General features: G+C 44.8%; 1 protein-coding gene across 4 annotated transcripts in view; it reads right to left on the reverse strand.

Annotated features, from left to right (window-relative positions):
• The window catches only part of TRPC7 (transient receptor potential cation channel subfamily C member 7), a 137,381-nt gene that overhangs the window by 53,250 nt on the left and 61,258 nt on the right, over positions 1-22,873 (reverse strand). For 3 of the 4 annotated variants that reach the window (XM_024752301.1, XM_024752302.1, XM_024752303.1), the window contains one exon: positions 2,722-2,886. The exons of the other annotated variant lie outside the window; for it this stretch is intronic. In XM_024752301.1, the coding sequence (XP_024608069.1) occupies positions 2,722-2,886 (165 nt within the window). The remainder of the gene's footprint in view (positions 1-2,721; positions 2,887-22,873) is intronic. 4 annotated transcript variants of the gene reach the window in all.

Consider the following 22,873-nt stretch of genomic DNA (forward strand, 5'->3'; position numbering starts at 1 on the left):
GAAGCAAATTATGCTTGGGGTAAACTTCCTCCTTTCACAAGGCCACCAAGTGAACCAAAAGAAAGGAGAAAAGTCAACCAATATATACCAGCAGTTCTTAGCTGGGGAATCATTAACGCTGAGTCAGGTAACAGCGTTAGGTATAAAAAGAGATGGTAGAGCTTTGGGAGACATAGGTCTTGTCCTCCTCTGCCTGAAGAGCAAAACTGGTGAGTCTGAAACATGGGCTAAAGCAGCTCTGTCATTACTTGGCCCTTATGAGCTGAGAACACATTGGGAAATCCAGGCTTGCTGTACTCAGTCTCTGGCTCAAGCCCAGACTTCCTGGGTACTATTCTTTTACTCTGGGAAATAGGTGAATGTGAGATAACTGAGTAGTGCTCCTGAATTAGCTCCAAATGAACCGTATTCTCAAGCCCTCAGGGTGGACACCTGCTTTTACTTGTTGACACACCTCTGTGTTCTGTGGCACTGGGCTCTTAGCCCACAAGTGTAAGCACCTAACTGGGACCTGGTAGCCAGTTGCCCACAAGGTAGGCCATGACTGCAGTAGAGCACCCAGAGAGTTTCCAGCATCTCTCCCCAGTCTGAACTTCCAGTCTTCCTCATCAAATGCCACCCTCTCTTGCCGCCAGCTGCCAGTGGCCACAAGCAAGGGCTTAGTGTACAAGCTGTTTTTTTGTCTTACTGGACATTCCAGGGACACAAAATGCCCGTCAGAATAGTCTCTGAACAGAGGAGAGGAAGCAGCAGCCATGGGGCCAAACTTTCCTGCAATCATTACTTCTAGAATATTCCAGAAGACACCATAGGTCTCACCCCTACGTTCCATGGTGGCATCAGTCTCTTGAATTTTCTGGGTCCCCAGAAAGTCCGGGATTCCTACCCCGTCCACACATCCTTTTTTTTGGCATCACATCTGCATGATATTGGCCAAGATTCTTCTCAGACCTACTGAAAATCTAAAAAATTTAGTCAGCAACTGGCATATCATCTCTTTCTGAATATTTCCCCAGGCAGGTAGAGGCAAACCAATTTGCTGGTGTTGCTTAGTCCCTGTTCCCTGAAAGCTGTCACATTTAGTTTTACAGCAAAAGTGAGGATTGGCAGTGTTTGGCTGTTATTTTAATGATGGATGCCCTAGAATTAGTTTGTGGCTTCGAGAGTGTGGAGGCAGCGTCCCTGTCCATCTCTGGATGAAGGCAGTGATCTAACTTGCAGTACAGACTAGATAGTACTACTATGAAAACAAGTGCCTAAAACAAATGACCAGCGCTAATCCAGTTTTCAATCTGGTTAGTCTTTTTTTCACTCACTGTGCTTTTTCCAGCTCATGATAAAGGACAGAAAAAAATAGCCTTACCCTACATATGTATCATTTGGGGAATACCGATTTAGAAATCTGTGTCATGGTAGAGTGCCATAGAAACAAAATCCTCAATAGATATGAGGTTGAACACCACAAATATTCAGTATGAGGACTTTTATTTTTAACACTATCCTACAGAAGAAGGAGTTTGAGTCCGAATTTCTTTCTCTGACACCCCTCCTACTCTAAGACAGTCAGTTCCTTGCCTGCCTGGTTAGGTGGCCTCGTTAGCAGATCTGAAGTCTTGGGCCCATCGTCCTGGCATGAGTTTTGTCTTGGTGGAGCTGACAAGAGGATCCATTCACTGATGACACTTTTATTAACTGCCTTAGCTGATCAAATTCCCTGTGGAACTAATCTCCCTGTAGTCATATTTCTTCTACTGAATGTTGATTACCTAAGCTTAATTGCTTTTTTTTTTTTTTTACTATATCACAAAGTAAATGCAGGTTTGGAAACTTTAATGACCACTTAACCTACGAAATATATTTCAGAATTTCGACATGATTTGTTTTTATAGGCGCTAGCTCTTGCCTGAAGCTGGAGTGACTGCTGATGCCTTTTGTGGCTTTGGGTCAGATGGGCTGTAGGGAGGGTGGAACAGGAAGGAGGGGCAGCAGCTTGGCTCTTGCAGGTTCCACTCCTTCCATTACAGGTGGGCACCAGACACTCCCCCTTCCTGTGAGAAAAGAACCCAGCTTTGCACCTTTCCAGCTCTCCTCCTTTTTCCTTTGTCTTTTTTCCTTCTAGTGACCTACTTAGCTGCCCATGTGGGCCAGAACCCAGACAAGGAAGCCAGGAAACCAGGAAGATGTTGAGATGGGTCTGCAGTGCCCCAGTATGAGAAGCCTTTGACTCTCAGCTCCTAGTTGTTTCTCCTTTCTGAGCCTGCTTAGAAAGTGTGTGCTTCATAATGTAATTGAGAGAGTGAAATGAGGTGTTGCATGAAAAGGGCTTAGCAAAAAGAAAATACTCAATAAATGTTGGCCATTCCTATTATCATTATTATAATTATTATTACTATGGGTTTGGAGGCCATGTTTAGGACATTGCATAATTAGAAAAGGAAAAGTGCCTTTATTCCCCCTTTATTCTGTTATTGATCAGATTATGCCTTGCGTGTATAAAAGTTTCCATTTTATCACTCCTCTATCTTTTAAGAAAATGATTTAAAAAAGCAAATCTTAGCATTTTCCCTCTTAAGTGGCTTTCTACTTTTGTTGGGTCTCTCAGGGCTATTTTCTTTAAATGTGGGAAATGGTCAGCTGCATATTTGGACAAAATGGACTTTAGGTTATGCCAAGTAGAGAGAAGAAATAACCGCAAAGACATGCACCTTAAGCAGTCTGTACCTTGCTGCACGGAGCAATCCAATAGGCTATGGCGAGAAAAGGGAGGCCTAGGGAGACTCCAAAGACAGCCAGGAATTTCACAGCGATAGACTGTTGACGTAAGCCTGAGAGATTTTCATACCACATGGTAAGCAATTGCTGTTGACAGTTAGGATGAGCAACGAACTGTAAAAACAAAACAAAAACAAAAACAAAATGCAGACAGGAAAATGGCATCAGTAGCACTTGAACAGTATATGACCTGTGAGGAGCTCGGGGCTGACATGTTCCCCTGGGGAGGGTGGCCTGGGTGTTCGAGCCAGAGCAGCTAGGTCAGGTACCTGCTGGGCCCTTCTGACTTGGGGATGCTGGGGGTCTCTGCGCTATGAGCCCTCGTAGGACTGGCCCTCATAGGACTGGCTGCATCAGGGCTTGGTAAACTGAGGGCCTTGAGAAGTCTCAGGCACAGAAAATGACAGTCAGCTGCTGTGAAGATGCTTGTCTCCAATCCAAGGAGACTTATCTCCGGGCAGAGTTCATCTGGGAGTCAGCATATTGGAATGGATGGAGCACGAATGGGATTTGAGAGTCGACATGCGTTTGAATTTTGCTCTACCGTTTACTAGCCCGGGGGCCTGGAGCCAGCTACTTCACCTCTCTGAGCGTCAGTGTTGTCCTCTGCAGAACAGAGCCTGTCACATTGTCTTGTAGGGTTAAATGAGATATTGTAGAAAAGTTCCTCTCTCTTTTCCTCTGTTGTCTAAGAAAAAGTTCTTGCCGTGGAGTTTCCAGAGGACATGTTAAAACTCCTCAGTATTTCCCCACTGGATTTCAGTGGTATTTGGCTTGCATCCCTGTTGCTTATTGTAGCATGCTGGAGCGCTGACACATCGTATCCCCATGCAGTAGCTTCTCACTGCCACCTCCCTCTCTTGGATCTGCCTTGCCCTCATGCCAGGTTACAAGGTGGGCCTTTTGTGGACATGTTGTATTGTTGACCTCACCCTTCTTGATACATGTTGGACTAGGGTTGGAACCCAGGCTTAAACTGGGTCCATTCGGTTTTCTCAGCTGGCTATTTCTGTTTTATTCCTCTTTTTATTTATTTATTTTTATACATCTTTATTGGAGTGTAATTGCTTCACAATGTTGTGTTAGTTTCTGTTGTACAACAAAGTAAATCAGCCATACGCATACATATATCCCCATATCCCCTGCCTCGTGAGCCTCCCTCCCACCCTCCCTATCCCACCCCTCTAGGTTGTCCCAAAGCACCGAGCTGATCTCCCTGTGCTATGCGGCTGCTTCCCACTAGCTACATATTTTACATTTGGTAGTGTATATATGTCTATGCCACTGTCTCACTTTGTCCCAGCTTCCCCCTCCCCACCGTGTCCTTAAGTCCATTCTCTATGTCTGTATCTTTGTTCCTGCCCTGCCACTATGTTCATCAGTACCATTTTTTTTTTTAGATTCCATATATATGCATTAGCATATGGTATTTGTTTTTTTCTCTTTCTTACTTCACTCTGTATGACAGACTCTAGGTCCATCTACCTCACTACAAATAACTCAATTTCGTTTCTTTTCATGGCTGAGTAATATTCCATTGTATATATGTGCCACATCTTCTTTAGCCATTCATCTGTTGATGGACATTTAGGTTGCTTCCATGTCCTGGCTATTGTAAATAGTGCTGCAGTGAACATTGTGGTACATGTCTCCACATAATTTTGAATTATGGTTTTCTCAGGGTATATGCCCAGGCTACTTGAGACTGTGATCGAGAGAGGCAGTCTTTTAATTTACTGAGGAGTTAACATGTAACCTTCAGGGATCTGGGCAGCTACCTTCCACTGTGTAGACTAAGTAGCAAAACAAGCCAGTTAAAAAGAGAGAAAGAAGGATGAAGTTGTATAGAAAGAGGTTCTATAGTGTCCTACCCTCTCTGAGGTCCAGCTCCACTCTGCACACATGGTCCACGAGACACCCCTAGATTCATATACAGCATCTTCCTTTTTCTGATAGATTCAGCGGGTTGACTTGAGCTTCTGTAACCAAACATCCTTTTCCTGCAAATATTTGGTGCTACTTGGCCATTTGTTTTTAGTTGATTCTGAGTCTTGGCCAGTAGAAACTGGTAACAGGCAATACGTAAGTAACATTTATGGGAATAAAATTTACACTTGAGAAAATTTTGCTCATTAGCTTATTTCCTCCCTGTGACAAAGGGAAGCCATTATTTGCTTTAGGCAGCCTGCTCTTTGGCCCTGTCAGGATAGCCATATGCCACAGGAGCTGGGACGCATGGACTAGAGCAGATAGACTGGGCATTCTTCAAAGAGACTGCATTTTCAGTAGATTACCCTGGATCATAATGTCCCAATTTTCATCCCATTTGCCTCATTGGGTATTAAGAGGATATATGCAGCAATTTCTGGGAAATGCAAAACATTCCCTTTTCATTATAAGAACAATATAAATAGAGCTATTTAAAAAATTCTCAACGCAGATGGCAACATCTTCTTGTTTCCAGTTTCTGGGAACTCACAGTAGCAACCAAATGGTTTGCGAGGATGCTATCAAAGCTTTATTTGGCCCTGCAGCAGCCCCTGGTGATACTGTTACTCAATCATTAGCTGCAAATGAGGCTTTTTTGCGGTAGCATTATTGGATTCATGTCAACCATTGTGGCTTTTCCCTTCAAGAACAAGAGTAACAGATTCTCCTCGACCCGGGTAGGAACCCTCAGGCCATCATATGCTTTCCTGTGCCCTTTCTGGCTCACAACAAAGTGGAGCAAACAACAGAACGTCATGCACATGTTTCAGTAATTCTCAGAGCCTGATCACAGCAAGTCGTCCCGTTGCAGGTCAACTTGCAGGCCTGGAGAGGGGGGCAGTCGGTTTTGTTTTTCAACAGTTAGCCTTCCCTCGGTGCTGAAATGGTCCTGCTCTGGAGAAACACACAGTCTCATGAAGTAGCGGAAGACCACTTGGCTCACCCTGTGGCTCCCTGCACTGTAGCTGCTCTGGAAAGCCTCCTGTCCTGACCCCTGCCTTTGGCCTCTTTTTCTTTATCTGGGGAGAAGCCCATCCATGCTTCTTCTGCTGCCTCCTGCAGACAAATCAGCACAACAAATTGGGCAGCAGAGCAGGAGGGGAAGAATTCTGAGAGGGAACACAGTGGGAACAGTTCCCACTCGCCCTTACCTGCCTCAGAGGACAGTGGTCCCGACTAAAACAGGGGGGTCTCTCTTGAGACTCTGTCCTCTGATTATACCTTTGTTAATTTCCACAGTGGCCTTTCTTCCTCCATAATAAAGCAACCTAGCTCCAAACATGCTATTTATTTGTAGACAGACTTTATAATACTCCCAGTAAGCTGACGGCAGCTGATAGCTGAAGCCCAGATTGTTATTTATCTTTATGTGGGCACTTTTCTGTATTGGTAGCAGGACTTCGAAGATAACTTCGTGACGCACAGTTCAATGTGTATCAGAGGATTTTTCTCCACTGTGCTTTTGAAGCACAAAGAAACATCATTCCTGACCCAAGGAAGATGAGAGTAACACGAGGCACACCATCAAGACGCAAAGAACACCCTAACCAGAAGGGCACTCAGTCAGGGAACAAAGGCAGGAGCAGGGGGAGGGTTTTTAAAAGCAGGGTCAGAGAGGAACAGAGGAAGGAAAGCCCACAGCTAGGTAGAACAGAGTGGGAACTCAGAAAATCAGTGTTGTCTTGGGCCAGATTTCTTTGGCATCTGGCTCACAATAGGATGGAATGATCTGGATCCTAACAAGAGGATTGCCCAGGCCATTCCTGCCCCTAAACCATTCTGGACTGAGAGCATGGTACGCATTTATGAAAGTTCTTCAAGGGAAGAACTGGTTTGACCACCTCAGCTTTCCCATCGACATGATTCACACTCTTCCTAGTAGGTAGTAATGGCCTGGAGCTGAGACTGTTAAGGTAGGCTTACATGGAGCAGAGCAGCCTATCAAGAGAATACATGTCAGACCAGACCCACAGCTGGGACGGACTGTTCCAGAGGACTGGCTTGGGGCGGGGAGCTAAGAAGTTAAATTGCAAAGAGGGATAGGAGGGAGCTCTGAGACAGAATTCCCTATAATGGAGAAGGAGACTGGAAAACAGGACCTGAGGGTCAGGAGGGCCTAGAATTCATGTGGCTGCCGGTTCTTGAGTCCATCTCAAGCCAGTTATTCTGGTGGCATGTTTGACCAGCCTTCATGTTTAGTATAACAACATTTGTACCCAAAGCTGGTTTTCTGTTAATATCTCACCTAAACTTCCTATTCCTCCCAGACCCTGGTGACAGTGAGAATATAATGCTGGCATATGGGAACTTTTGGGCATATTGGCCAAATCTTGGCTCTTTCTTTGCTTTCAGTTGGTCCATGGGCTACTATTTTTCTTCTACAGCCTGAAGGAAAATTATCCCCTTCACTCTTTTCCCTGCTTTATATTCATTTATAAGGAAATATCTGATATTTTAAGAATAGATAGTTGTTGAAGAGCTATCAACATTCCTTAAGTAACTATTGAGTATTTTTAGGGCTGTTTCACGGAATATTAACACCCTTGGGCCATATATTCATATTACAACAGGGCTAAGACTTTCCTGATGGGGGGTGTTTAAGCGTGTGGACTGGTACATGGCTGCTTGGGTTCAAGTCCGGGCCCTGCCACACCCTGGCCATATGCCCTTCGATCATTGACTCTTTCCATGCTTAACTTCCTTTTTCTGTAAAATGAGGCTAATAATGAAGATTGAGTGAGTAAGGATTTGTAAAGTGCTTAGGACAGTACCTGACGAATAGTAAGCGCTGTGTTAGTATTTGATAAATAAAAATAAGCCCGTGACTCTCCTTTCCTGTTTTTTCCTTTCCCTCTTCCTCTTGTTTCTCTGTCCTCCTCCTCACTCCCTGAGGTTCTACTCCACCCTCCTTATCTTTATTCTGACCTCCACGTGGTTTTGGCAGATTTTCTTGAAGTGTTGTTGCCTTTGGAAAGGTTCTTGTAGCCTGACAGGTGCGTGAGGCCACTCCCTCTCTATCCAGTACCTCCCTCCGTATCCTCCAATGAAAGCGCTTTATCCAGGCAATTAGGTAAAAATGGGCTGGTCTCTGCTAGGGCAGTCAGGGTCACTGTCCAGTCTACTCAGCTCCATGTTGATGCTCCCCCTCCACTCTGGAGCCCTCCATCAGTGAGGCGCAGTGCAGGTTCCTGAACCTGCAGAAGTACTTCTCCATCCTCGATGTCCCTCCCCTCCTCCACCTTAAAAGCTGTTAAATCCTGCATTTCCCGTTTAGTGGGGAGGGGAAGCGGGCTACATTTGAGCTGAGGCTTTGAGGCTGCATGATTTCCATAATCCTTAAACACAGATTTTTCTTCTCTGACACTGGGCCTCATTTACAGAATAATGAGATGTGGCAATGCATGATCTGATAAGCCGAAGAATAAATTAGCTGGAGAAAAATGTATGAAATCCAATGCTTATAGAGAAAATGACTTATTTTATACAGATAAACCATCAAAGGCTGATGTCCAGTGTGACTGTGGTCAAGATTTTCCACTTAGCTCATCACTAGCCTTTCCGTCTAGAAATCTTTTTTTTCCTCCCTCTGGAAACTGTCTACATAGGCAAAAAGAGACAGATACTGTACCAGCTGTCAAGTGGCTGTTCTTAGTGTGGACAGTCAGACTGAATTAGTATAGTTCTGTGGTGCCACTTCCTGTCTGCTGCATCTCACGGGATTTGGTTCAATGGTGCTAATGTTCTTCCCTCCCATTTTGTCTTGGCAAAGCTCTCAAGTCATGGAAGTTGACGAGGGAAGAAGAGGAATGGAAATGTCAGTTGTTGACTAGTTCAGTTTGTTGGTTTGTCCATTCATTCATTCATTCAACATACTTTTCCTCACTGCTGCCCCTTACCAGGCACTGTGCTCAGCACTGGAAATACAGAGAAGTTGCAATCCTTGTCCACAGGGAGCTCTCAGCTCTGTGAGTCTGTGCATGGAATAGGGCTGAGCAGTAACACCCACCAGTTTACGGAGTAAGCCTTCCATGAATGAACGAACACCAAATGCTCATCCCATCAGTGTGCTTTCTCCTGGGTCCCTCCCTCTTGTGAGACCTACTATTGAGAGCCCCACATCCTTGGCGCAGCTGGTTGCTTTGTCTACACTGATAACTTAACCTTCAGACTCTTTTTCTCTGTGCAGGCAGTTAGCGGAGTGGTTACATGCACAGGCTCTGAGGCTGGACCATCCTGGTTCAGATCCCAGATACGACATTTTCTAGCTGTGTGACCCTGGGCAAGCCACCTCACTTCTCCTAGCTTCGTGATCTACGAGAGAGGAAAACATGTGTTGGGTGCTCAGTACGTGGCCTGGTACTTACACTTTAAGGTGGACGTTGGTGTTACTGCTGCAGCTGTTCCTACTACCACTTCTGCTCTCCCTCCAGGGCTTAAAATAGTTCTCTTTGCTCTTCCCTTTGCTGAGTTTATCCATCAGCAGAGGGTTGAGTGACCACGTGATTTTAGAGTTAAACATTCCTGAAGAACTTAGTATGCTTAATTACAGTAAAAAAGGAAGCAGAAGTTGCCATTGTTTTATTAAGTTTTCAATCAATAGAGCACTCTAGTATGGAACCAACATTGCCACCATGCCTACCGAACCTATTTATTTAGCCATGCACCTCCTGAGAGGCCACTACAAGAGTATAATCCAGGATAGTTCTGGGTGAATGGTGGTGGAGAATGAGAAGGAAAAGGTGTGGGGCTTGGAGCTTTGGGTGGGTAGCCCCACAATTCATACCTCTTTCAAGTAGCCTCTAAGCACGGGCACTAGACAAAGTAAAATGTTTTAAAATCACGGCTTGAGTGTTTTTACTGTTAATAATTTAGGACCTAGTACATGAAGGAACTTTGGTTATGTTATCTGTAATCTTCACAATAACCCTCCCCAAAATGGATGTATTATCTACATCCTCATATACAAATGAGGATGTATTATCAACCCCGTCTTGCAGTTGAGGAAACTGAGGCTGGGTCAATTTAAGTCCCACAGCTAGAGAATGGTGTAGTCAGGGTTCCAGCTGAGGTCTGTCTGATTCCAAAGCCTGAGGTCTTTTCATGTGTAAGCTCCCTCTGAAATTCTCTTGATTTGGTTGGTTTGGACTCTAGCCCTTCCCGGTCTTAGTTCTTTGCCATAAATAAAACAGTAAAAGCAAACGCTTACTGAGCACTCATATGGGTCAGGCCCTTTGCTTGAGCACATTATGAACATTGTCTCATTTAATCCATTATGCCCATTATAGAGCTGATGGCACTGTGACTGTCAGATCCAAAGTGGACATTTCTTAACCACTTCCTTATACTGCCTCTCTCAACTGACGTTGCCTGCATCTTTTCTGGGTCAGGTCTCTGGCATAGTCTATCTGCCAAGCAGGAGGGCCTCTCTGGGAGCCTACAGATTTCACATGTGCTGCAGAGATGCTCATACCCCCAGCCAGAGTTTTGGGTGTCTCCTTTCACCCTGTGGCAGTGGGCTGTGTCCTCTTGGGGAGGACAGTTGATCTCTGACTTCCTTCTCCAGAGCAGTAGATGTTTTATGATAATCCCACATCCACTCCATTTGCACTGTTTGGGTTAGATGGGAGGATGGAGGGTTAGGGTTAGATGGAGGGCATTTTGGTTGGGGAGAAAGGAAGCAAGTGAAAGGGAGGGAAAGGAAGGAAACAGAAGAACAGAGCAAAGGATGGGAGAGTAAGAGATAGAGTTTAAAACCTGACTTCCAGCTGCTGTTCCAGCTTCTGCTCATTTCCTCCCCATCCCTAGTCTCTGGCCAAACTCCAGCAAAGCTGTTCTCAGAGCCTTCCCAAGCTTGACCATCTCTGAGCCTCTGGTCAAGGTATCGCTGCAACCTGGAGTGCTTTCCTTCTCATCCCCCCATAGCCAAGTTTTGTCCAGCTCAATAACTGTCTCTTCCGTGAAAGTTTACCCTGCCCATTCAGGTGAGAATCTTTCTTTCTCTCCTCTCAAGTCATTTGTAGTCTCTCTCATTAATCATAGTTATAATGCCTGTGTAACCCTCTACTGGAGAGAAAACCCCTCTGGAGGGCTCTTATGGTCCTTAGGGTGGTGCTCAATGCATGGGGGGTACTCAGGCAGTGTCATCTGAACACGTGAATGGTGCAGCAAGAAATTCTCCGAGTTCAGACTGCAAACCTGGTGCCATCTAGAGGACGAGAGTGGCCTTCCAAACATGGTCCCTGTGGTGTGGCAGAGTCCAGCACTTGTGGCCATGTGACCACATCTGGAAGACACACATGGGTACAAGAGGCTGAAGGTTTGCTTGCTCTCCAGGAGACATCATGAGCAGATAGATGACTGAATTCATGTCTCCACTGAAGTTGTTCTCACTGCAGAAGTGCCAGGAGATTGGAAAATGACGACAACAGCAGCAACAACAACAACTTCTTCATTTCCAGAGGTAACTGAGCTAGGAGTTCAAAGATCTTACCAGGAAAAAATTCATACCATCATCTGCAGGAGGTGCCCAAGAGTGGAGCCAGGGAGGCAGGCAGGGATTGGAGCTCAACTCTTGGGGAGTTCTGCTGCTGTGTTTCACGTGCCTTGCCTCTACACCTGCCTCCCTCTCCTCACCTGTTCTGCAGCGCTGTCTTCAGAATCCCCCATTTGCTAACTGAGTGTGTTTTAAACACTCCCCTCTTGGCTGGGAGATTCCATTTGGATGCCTGCACAGATGGCTTTCACTCGATTCCAGCTTCCCCTACCTTCTCTTCCACTTGTGCATCTGCTAGCCCAGCCAACCCTGGCGTGTTCTTGGTTATTTACACAGCGGAGGGTCCTGCCAGGTAGCTGCTGATTGAGCCATTCTGGAAGTCTACAGGGCAGCAAGAGGAGATGGGCACTTCTGAAGACTCTTCACGCCCACAGACACGGAGATTTGATATCGTCTTTTCAGTTGAGTAGTTTGCTTGTTGTTCCCAGATAACTCTCTGTTCCTGTTTCCCAGGGTCAGCAGGACGTGGAAAATTCCTTGACCTCAAATTAGTCAAAGCTTGAATTTTCCGGATCAATAGGGATTACTTACACAAATGCCCCAAATTGGTAGGTTCTGAGGACTGTATCTGTGACTCAGCTGCATCTCTCTTGCCAGGGAAAGAATGATTTTCTCATGAAGCAGCCTGTGCTTGTCTTTGGGGTGCAGTGACCCAAACAAATGGTTCTGGGCTTCTCCCAGAGCTCTGAGCGAGCCACTTCCTGAGTGCAGACACAGTGGCAGCGGGCCTTGGCTGGCCCTCCTGGAGGCGAATGCTGACTGTGCGATTTTCTAGTGCTCCCGGGAGTCCTCCCACAGCACTGAGCCCTGAGGGTGCTGATGAAGTGACTTGGTTTCCAGTCTGGCTGTGTTGTCATGGCCAGAGTCACACTGTGTGTGGACGCAGAGTGAGCTTCCAGCTGGCTCCAGATGACTGCCTCTGCTCTTTCACAGTGTCACAAAGAGGCCACTCTCCATTCCTGGGCAGTGACTCTCTCGACCCCACTTAGGGCTGTGCCCTAGCCTGAAACTAAAGGAGAAATGGAAGCAGCTTCTAGCAAACCTTCTTGGATTATCTTTAACTACTCACGTTCCCGATCCCTCCCTTTCACCCAAACTGCTCTACATGCTGTTCCTAAACATGGCCTGTGTAGTAGCCCTCATGCCTGTTTCAAGGAAGGTCCATCTTGTTTCTCTCTGGTTCAGTTCCTAATCAGTCTTCAACATCCAAGTTTCTCTTTACTTTCAAGTCCTACCAAGAGTCCTTCAGCCCCCTGAGATACCTTGGACTCTACTGGGTCTTGTTGTACAGCCAACTCACTTGACAGTCATGGTCATGGGTCAAGCTGTGAATAGCTGTATTATTGTGTTTACATCTGATCTCTTCTGCTATTTTTAAGCTCTTTGAGGGAACCAACTGTCTTTCTGTCCCCAGGAGTGTGCAGCCTTATGTTTTGCACATAGTAGGTACTCAGTAAATATATTTTGAGTGATAAATTGTACTCTTCCGAAGCCTCTAAGATCTGCTCCATCATTTTCTCTGTGACTCATATTCCCAGAATGATTTCTAAATATAACACATCCTCTCTTACTCTCAGGGTCTGATGAACATTTAACTGTCTTCACGTCTTTAGTAGAGAGCAGACAGGGAGAGATGATGAAAACTAAACCAGGCTCTTGTCTTCTTGTGCAGGAGAAGATTGAAATGGGAGGCTGAAATAGGGTTCGAGGATTCTCTTTTGGATTGAATGAGGGTTGTTTAATTTCTATGTATGGCATTACCAAACTGACATCAATCTGGAAAATATGTAATAAAAATAGTAATAACTATTATCATTATAAAGAGTAGCTAATGTTTATTGATTATCTATTCTGTGTCAGGCTGTTTGCTTAACAATCGCTGTTATTTAACCCTCATGTCAATTCCTTGAGATAGATATTGTTATATCCCTATTTTAAATATGGGAGCATGAGACACAGAGAAATTAAGTAACTTGCCTATAAACACGAAGGTGATATAACAGGGTATGGACTTGAAGCCAAAGACAATGTTTTGAACTATTATCCTGTATTTCCACAAGGCAGATTTTAAACACCAAATCATGAGGAACCACAGTGATTTCTCCAAGCTTACAGAGGCCAGGGGACCTCCTGATTCAAGTTGTTGCTAGACCTCTGATCTCTCTGTGCTTCTGCCTGTGGGCCAGCCAAGGCCCAGTAGAGATAAAAATCAGGAATACGCAAGGGGAAAGGCTTGAAGCCAGCTTCCTCGACAACCTCATCTTCCTAAAAGGAGCGAGTCATCATGCTAAAGATGAAATCCTGGGCTCTGTCTCCTGCATACAGACAAGAGTGGCAACAACTGATTCAGCCGTGGCCTAACTGCCTGGTCAGCACTTTGCTAGGAACCAGGTTAACGTGGACGTCACCTAAGCCCTGATTTACAGCCTTGAAACATACAGACTACGGCCAAAAACCCGCTTTGCTAAAGGATCTTTTTAGGATCTCCGGCCTCTTGCCAAATCCCACCTGATGCTGACATTTTACTAGGAAGAGCTGTAGTTTCAGATAATTCTTTGAGCCTGAGAACTTGATAATATTCCCAAGTTGGATCCGTAACTCTTGTCCCTTAGGTGCAAGGTCGTAGAACATGCACAGGCTCTGGAGTCAGCCCACCTGGCTGCCAGTCTTGGCTTTACCACTGACTATTAAGGGACAGAGTAGCTTAAGTTTTCAGGCCTCAGTTTCTCCATTTATAAAATGACCATAAGCATGACTAACTCAAAGGAAGTTTCAGGGGTTCAGAAAATGCACTTTCAGTTTTTGGTTTATGGTTCAGTTCTCAAGTGCCACAATACTGTTTTGTTGTTGTTGTCAATACAATATTTTATTTCTGTAATAAAAGTCAGAAATGTAAATCATTTTTATCTTAAGCCCTGTCCAAAGAGTTATGTCACGCATTAAAATTTTTAGTCCTTCAAAAGTATGTCACTTACAGAGTATTCATCTATATATTTCCTATGATTCTTAAGTAGAGAAAGAAATTTGATTATCAATAACAGCAAAGTTTTCCTGCAAGAATAATTCTAACTCAAGTTCAAAGACTTCATCAACTAGGAGAACATACATCCAAAGGTATCGATATTGATACAGGAAATCAACATTTATATCCTTAATTAAACAAAAGAAGACAAAGACCAGAAATGCTTTCTTGAACTATAAACACAGCTTCCAGCCAATAAAAAATTGTAGTCCTAGGTTGATGGAGCTAGTGCTAAGTGGTAGGGTGAAGTAGTCATACATTTCTCCAGAAGATTTTCTCCCATTATGGAATGAAATATTAGATCAGTTGCAGATGAAAGAATCAGAGGGAACTGTCTTGAGTTTACCTGTAACTTTCTATTACGATTTTCCCGAATTTCCAGGTTTCTCTTGCAGAGTAATGTGTGTATAACTCAGCACACTTTACTTTTTAAAATCACACGTTACGTTTTACTCTTACGTAATTATTTAAAAATAACACTTAAAATTAACTTCTCTCCTACAAATATATCGTTGATGTATGTGTGATATGTATTTTGCCCATGTTTTCGTTTTACTTGATGCTTTTATTTCTATATAGTTTTAAATTTGACACATGCTTAGGATTTTTGTGTCACTCTTTTAAATTTATGAATTCTCAACACTTAAAGAACGTTAGTATTACCAGTATTTTGATGATAATGAGAACCGCTGAAATAATGGCATAACCATTGGTTCGAGAATTAGAAGTAGCATGTTTGTGACCCACGGGTTCCAGGTATTGGCAGCCGGTGAGCACAAACCTAGCCCCATTGGTAGGCGTGCTTGCATCCATCCACCAGGCAGTAAGTGCCAGTTGATGCTGTGCACCAAGCATTTCAGACACAGAGGACACAGCAGTGAGCAAGATGGTCAAGGCCTCTACCTTTGGGAAGCTTGTTAATTCCCAGATCTTGATGGTTCGTAGCCCTTTCAAGCTAGATGGCAGGGATTTTTTTTATGATTGCCTCTTCCTATATATTTCTGCTTGATTCCAGTATCCTACACAAGTCACTTTATCCGTCACTAAATGTCTTCTGAACTGTTCCTCGGTGGCTGGTCCAGTGCACAGGCACAGCTGTTCCTGGGCCTCTGTAGCCCTGCTCTGGCTGCCCCACCATCAGCTCTCTGATCTCCTGTTCTGTTTGCATTGAAGCCTCCTGGCTGGTCCATGCCTCTGAAGAGTGTGTCTGTCCTTCTGCTCTCTGCTCTCAGGGGCTGACTTTCTCCTGTAGTTCTGCCTCTGGGCCGGTGGGCTCCCACCTGGTGGTGAGTGCTGAATTCCTCAGGACTTTGAATGTCTCCTTGGCAGATGGGACATCTGCTTCCTTGGCAGAGATGACCACTTGCTCTCCATCATGCCTGTCTCCGGATCTCCATCTGTTTACCCTAGAAATGTCTGTCTCCTCTCACACTCATCTTTTCTAGAGGGCAGCACCCCAACAGAGTCCCTGGAAGTGATGCCTAGGGTGAAGTAACACCTTCCATTGTCCCGCAGTTTCTCCTTCTCAGGGTTCGGGCCTCCCTGATTCTGCTTCTGAGATCCTAAGTGGAGGATCACTTGTCATATTTCGTTTTACCTCCATTTGGCTATGAGTTAGCCTCCCGAAAGCTGCATGGAGAGAGGTGTTAATCCTGAGCCAGTACTCTTAGCTCCCTACACACAGCTCGTCTTGGCTTGTGGGGAGGCCAGGGATGCTCTGAGGACCACCGTCTGCTGAGCCCAGAACCCCTGCTTATCCCTCACACTCAGGTCTTGGCCAGACTTCTCCTCTCTTCTAGGAATTTTTCTCTCAGACCTTCCTTAAAAATTAACCTTATTTCCTGCTCTTCCACCTTCTGGCACCGACCTGACCAACAAAGTTAAGTCCCGTGTAGACAGTGTTCAAGTGCTCTTCCATGTGGCTCCAGACCCTGTGCAGACAATAGGGTGTGTCTGTTATGAGCACCCCTCCCCAACAACCAACGTAATTGTTCCCATCTAGAGCACACAGAGAACTTTTAAAGGGTGTCTCCTAATCCCATATGTCATACTGCTTCTTTCTGTCCTCTGATACTTTAAAGGACATTGGTACGTAGACAGAAAGCCAGGCACATACCTTAGCTAGATAATTAGTAAATGTTGGTTTCTTTTCTCTTGGTGCCTGCTGTCACCCAAGGCTTCCAGCCTGAACATCCTCAGTTGGTCCTTTCACTTCTCTCGGAAATGTGGAAATCCATCACATCCCAAACTCTGGGAAACGTGCAGCGTTTATTTCTGGTGAAGGCACATTCTGGTCAGGCAGGTGACCGCTGGCTCTGTGTTCTTAGATGTCAGATGAGGGGTATGAATATTCAGCAAGCAATGCAAAGGTCCCCTTGACAATGTGTTTGGTATTTGAAGAGACAGTCGTCTCCTTTGTCATTCAGTGGCTAGTGATATATAAAGTTAATTTTGGTCGTACTCTGAATGCTGGTTTTTATCAACCTCTGGCAAATAAAATCTCTCTTTAAGCATGTTCATATTCTTTAGAAGTGGAAACTGAGTCTCATAAGTTATCATGATATATTTAAGGTTACATCTATGTATACATAAATTTATGTTCATCCATCCATCCATCCATCCATCCGGAAAATACCTACGGAGCCAGATAGCAGGAACACAAAGTTTGCAAATAATGTCTCTCAGTATTGCTGTCATGACCCTCAAAGTCTGCTTAGGGAAACAGACAGGTAAGCAGGCAAATTCAGTGTAGCTCAATCAGTGCCATAACAGGGGTTAGCCGTGCATGCCATGATATAGCAGCCCAAGAGGGGATATGGAGGGATAGTGAGAAAAGGCTTCCTGGAGGAAAGATTCTCGAGCTGAGCCATGAAGGCTATAACCAGGCCACTGAGAGAGTCAGGAAGGGCATGATGAAGAGAAGCAGTTGCAAAGAGTTTGGGCTCGGGAATTAGATAGATCTTGATTTAAATCTCACCTCTGCCTCTGAGCTGAATCTGTTTCATCTGTAAATGGGGATGGCAGTACTGATGGTTTACATGGAATGAATGCATTCAAAACACTTCACATGGTGAAGGGGACAGACTGAGCACTTATGGTTGTTGTTATTATTAGTGATGCCTTGGAGCCTGGTGTGTCAGGAGAGGTGTAGGTATCTCAGGGTGAATGGACCATTGGGGAGTGATGGGAAATGGGAGCCTCTGAAGGGGTCTTGCCTCATGCTAAGATGGAAACTAAATACGACTTGGAAAAGCAGGTACCTGGGGAGCTAGAGAGAGTTGTAATAGACTTTCATTTTTAGATATATGGGCCAGATGCCCATAGTGTAGATTGTATGTGCACACACATTTGCCCCCACTTACGCCCCTGCTGTCCACTCATTTACCAAAGAGCAGAACAACGTCATTTAAATTACATCGTCAGACAGTCTCGAAAGGCTCCAGGGCCACCTGATTCATGGAACCTGCCTAATAGACAATGATAATTTATTGCAATGTCCAGGATTCATTTTGCAACCTCTTTAAATGATCAATAATGGGGAAAGTTCCTGGGCCAGTTGTGGGTTTAATTTAATTTACAAAGCCACCTGGAGCTATGCAGAATACTTTTTACATTTTTTCCATACGAAATTTGGATAGCTTCTAGTCACTGTAATGTCAAATGTATAGCAAAGACACTACCCTAAGGTCTGAGAATCTAGAATGGAAGCCAGGTGACCTGGGTAAAGGGACAGGAAGGGACAGAGTGGTAAGCAGAGGGAAGACCTCTGTTTGGTCAGGGTGGTCAAGGAAGGCTTTGGTGTGTTTCAGGAAGAATGAGGCTGCCGGTGGGCTGGATCAAAATGAACAAAGAGGAGAGTGGCAGGATGTGAAGTAGGCAAGAGCTAGATTATCCAAAGTCTGATAGACGTGGGAAGAAATGTGATGTTTGTCTAAGCATAGTGGGCTCTATTGGTCTGGCCTCTTGTCCAGCTGTAGGAGGCTCAGTTCTTAGCAGAAATCCATCCTTCCTAGCCAGATAATGTCTCTTCCTTGTTCTTGGGGAGATGGGGGAGGGGAGGTTACAGAATCCACCATCATTCTTGCACTCTCATCCTCAGGTCACTGAGTGTTGGACAGGCAATCTCTCCTCCGTCCTCACCTCTTCTCTGCCTTGATGCTCAGCCTCTGCTCCTCTCCGTTCTCTGAGGAAGCAGCCTCTCTCCCAATCACAGCTGTGCTCTCACCTGTGTTCCTGACCTTCCCTATGGCTCCCAGACCATCTGAAGCCTGGCTCCTGAACCCTGCTGCAATGGATTTCTCAAAATTTCTTCTGATTGTCAGATCTGCGAGTCTGTTCTGTGTCTTCCTTCCCTCTGACAGCTCTGTAGTCCAGGCATAGCCTACCGCCTGCTGAATCATAAATGCCTTCTCCCTTGACCCCCTCTGTATCACTGGGTGTCTATATAACCTGCCTGGGAGAATCGAGCCTGTCTTGTTTTCTTGGCTGAAGGCTCATCATGGGAGAATGAGTGGCGTTTTGCCTTCTACCTCCAGAGGAGGTGGCCAGGAGGGCTCTAGTGAGCCAAGTGGTCCTAGCTCAGGGGGAAATTCACAGTTTCTGGGGGCTTTAGGGATGGCTTTGAAGACCATATGCTGGCCTTATTTTCGGATCAAGGCCCAGTGAAGGGGAAGGGCTAGAGGGGAGGAGGGTACCTGGTGGTGGAGAGATACTTCCTGAGACTAGGAGAGGGGAGTGGGCTTTGGGAGTTCTCTGTGGGGTGTAGGCATCAGGTTCTACTTGAACTGTCTGCCCTGGAGGTAGAAGGACCCCCAACAGGGGTAATTTCAGAGTGCTAGTATTGACAGTGGCCAAGAGGCTTTTTTTTTTTTTTGCGGTACGCGGGTCTCTCACTGTTGTGGCCTCTCCCGTTGCGGAGCACAGGCTCTGGACGTGCAGGCCCAGCGGCCATGGCTCATGGGCCTAGCCGCTTCGCGGCATGTGGGATCTTCCCGGACCGGGGCACGAACCTGTGTCCCCTGCATCAGCAGGCGGACCCTCAACCGCTGCGCCACCAGGGAAGCCCCCAAGAGGCTTTTTAAATGGAAGTTCAGGAGAGGGTCCCGGCATCAGTCTGACCAAGAGATCTTGCTTCACTGGCAGCTCCATGAGGGCAGGGATTCTTGTCTGTTTTGTTTTTATTATTATATTCCCAGCACCTGCTATAGTATCTGGGATACAGTGCTCAAAAAACAATCTGTTGAATGAATAAGATGGAGCCACAGCTTGTGGACAGATGGAGGTGATCAGTGCGTCTTAGGGGTATCAGGTGTCTGCAAAGAGAAGGGCACAGGCTAAGAGCCCTCTTTGGGTATACAGGTGAGTCTTCAGGACTGTGATAAGACACAGAGGAGGATGCCCTAGACTGACTGAGGCAGGATTTCCTGGCAACCTGGGTGTAGGAGACACTGGGTTAGATCTGACATGATTTAGAAAAATTTAAAAATGATAAGAGCCAACATTTATGATGCTCCCGACATTTTTAAGTGATTAATTTAATCCTCACAATAATCCTGTGACATAGGTACGATGATTAACTTTTTTTTTTTCAAATGAGGAAACTGAGGCATAGACAGGCTAAGTGACTTGTCTAAGATCACACAGCCAGGATGTGAACCACCCAGGAACTCTCACTCCAGAGTTTCTTCTATACCAAGTAGCAGTTAAGATGTGAGATTTCTTACCCCTGAGAGTCATGAATCAAATTCATACTGGTTATACTTGTTTCTTCACTAATTATATAACTTAATATTGTATATACATGTATAATACTATATGTAAAATTTTAGTAATATAATAAAAATAATTCTGACAGAACAGATTATGGTTAGAAATAGATAATTTGTTTTCTAGTAATAGAGTATAACAACTTGGAGTGAGCTGTGCCTTGTCTGCCAACCAGGTAATACGTAGCCAGCTCCCTAATTACTAGTACCTGCTACAGATCAGAATAACTCCTGAAAGATAACATTTGTAATGTGCTATACTAGTCCATATTTATACAGTACTTACTATGTACTGGAACTTTATAAGGCAAGTATTATTACGCCTACTTTCGAGATGAAGGAAGAGCAAGGTTAAGTGATTTGCCAGGGTGACCCCAGGCTGTCTCACTCCACAGCTCATGATTCTAACCACTGCGCCACACAGAATGTTTTTTTCCACATCATGTGGAAAGGTCTGTTTTTCAGTAGAAACATTCATTCTTTGATTATCTGGACGGGAGTCAATTATTTCAGGATGAAGTCTTTAACAACCACGTAAAGAACCTCTAGGGTATGTGTACACTGTTTACGAATATACAATTATAATAGAACACTGCATATACGTATATGTATATGTAATGTATATGTCTCCCACCCTGTCGGTTTTCACTGGGCAGTGGTCTGTTATCAGTTAAGAATTTGTAACTAGTGCTAATGGATTTGGTTGTTGGAATTTTGTTTTTATAAATCCTCCCTAATGGGTCTTAATTTTACTAAATGCCAGCCTGATGGTCACTGAAAGCAGCTTCCAAATTAGCAAACATTAAAAAATTTCTTTTAATGTTTAAGAGTGCTCCCCACTCTTTGGGGATCCCACTGGTAACCTCCTAGGCAGAGAGAGCCGGTCTTAGCCCTGTGGGTCTCAGCACAGTATGGTAGTTAAGAACAGAGGCTTTGGGACCAGGCATGCAGATTGAAGTCCCTGCCTGCTTCTTACCAGCTGTCTAATTTTCAGTGACTTACTCTCCCTCTCTGGGCCTTGGTTCCTTCATCATTTAAATGGGGAAAACATGACTGAGGCTTCTGTGAGTATGCAGCATGCAAATGACGAGTAGGAACAGGATTGGCATTCAATGCCAGAGAGCTACTCTATGTGCCTTCTTTTTTTTTTTTTTGCGGTACGTGGGCCTCTCACTGTTGTGGCCTGTCCCATTGCGGAGCACAGGCTCGGGACGCACAGGCTCAGCGGCCATGGCTCACGGGCCCAGCCGCTCCGCGGCATGTGGGATCTTCCCGGACCGGGGCACGAACCTGTGTCCCCTGCATCAGCAGGCAGTCTCTCAAACACTGCGCCACCAGGGAAGCCCTCTACGTGCCTTCTTTCTGAGCATCTTCTCTCCTTGTCTTCTGAGTCCTAATTCTTTTTTCCCTGTCCTCTGCCCAGTCCTTCCCTCCATCCATGTGGGCCCAGGGCTCTGAGGTACCCCATCCTACTGCAAAGTCCTCCGAGCTCCTAAATAGCCTCCAATTTCATCCCTCACCTAAATGAAATCTCTGTTAGGGCAACTTAGAATCTGAGTAAAGCAATTTATCCTATGGTAGGCCAGACTCCCACAGAAGCTTCTAAGTTAAACTTGTGCCCTGGGTTACAAAGTCCTGTTTTTTACCTCCAAAAGAGCAGTTACACAGATTCCTTCCTTTCTTGGTCATAGCTACCACCTTACTTTATTTAAGCCCCCATCACCTCCCCCTGGTTCATCTAAAAGCATCTTAGGTAGTCCCCATCTCGTATACACCATCACGTCTTGCTACCTACAGTCCTGACGTATCATTGACTTGGCCACACATGTGTAGAAGTCTCTGTGTTGCACAAGAGCCATACACGTCAACACGGAGAAGATGAAGTGTCCAGTATGGAAATGCTAAAGGATATTGGTGGCGTGGTGTAGTGAGTGGCTGTGGGCAGGGGGAATTCACATAGGAAATGCTTATCTGCCTAGTGACCAGGGGAATGAATTTAAAAATTTGTATAGGATAGTATTTTACATCTCTTAAATTAGAGGAAAATATCCTAATAATACTTCATGCTTGCAAAGTATTGATGAAACGAGTTTAGTTGTATAATACTGTTGACATTAAGAAGTAGTATTGCCCTTTGGGAAAATAATTTTTCAGTGTGTTTCACAAATATTTATGTCCTTTGACCCGGTAGCCTCACTGTCAGAAATCCAATTTTAGGAAATAACAGAAAAGAAGGAAAGAAAGTGACATGTATGGAGATGATAGTAAAATATAAATAATGACAAGGGAATGTATAGCTAGTGGGAAGTAGCCGCATAGCACAGGGAGATCAGCTCGGTGCTTTGTGGGCACCTAGAGGGGTGGGATAGGGAGGGTGGGAGGGAGACACAAGAGGGAGGAGATATGGGGATATATGTATATGTATAGCTGATTCACTTTGTTATAGCAGAAACTAACACACCATTGTAAAGCAATTATACTCCAATAAAGATGTTAAAAAAAAAAAGTGAATGTTTACCAGTAGAGAAAATATAAACAATGGTACATCAGTGTTATGCTGACATAAACATGATAATTATAGGAAACTGTTTATTTTGTAATGCTTGGTAAATCCAACCACAAAATTAGTTACCCTATAAGTATGTATTATAAATACATGCCTACTATGGGAAAGAATGGGAAGAATGTTAAACAAATGAAAGCAACTGACATATGAGGCATATGAATGTAGTCTGTTCCTTTCCTTTTAAATATTTTTCTTATTGTTAAAAT

This window comes from Neophocaena asiaeorientalis, unplaced genomic scaffold (assembly GCF_003031525.2).
Source record: "Neophocaena asiaeorientalis asiaeorientalis breed wild unplaced genomic scaffold, Neophocaena_asiaeorientalis_V1.1 scaffold204, whole genome shotgun sequence".
Taxonomy (NCBI): Eukaryota; Metazoa; Chordata; class Mammalia; order Artiodactyla; family Phocoenidae; genus Neophocaena; species Neophocaena asiaeorientalis.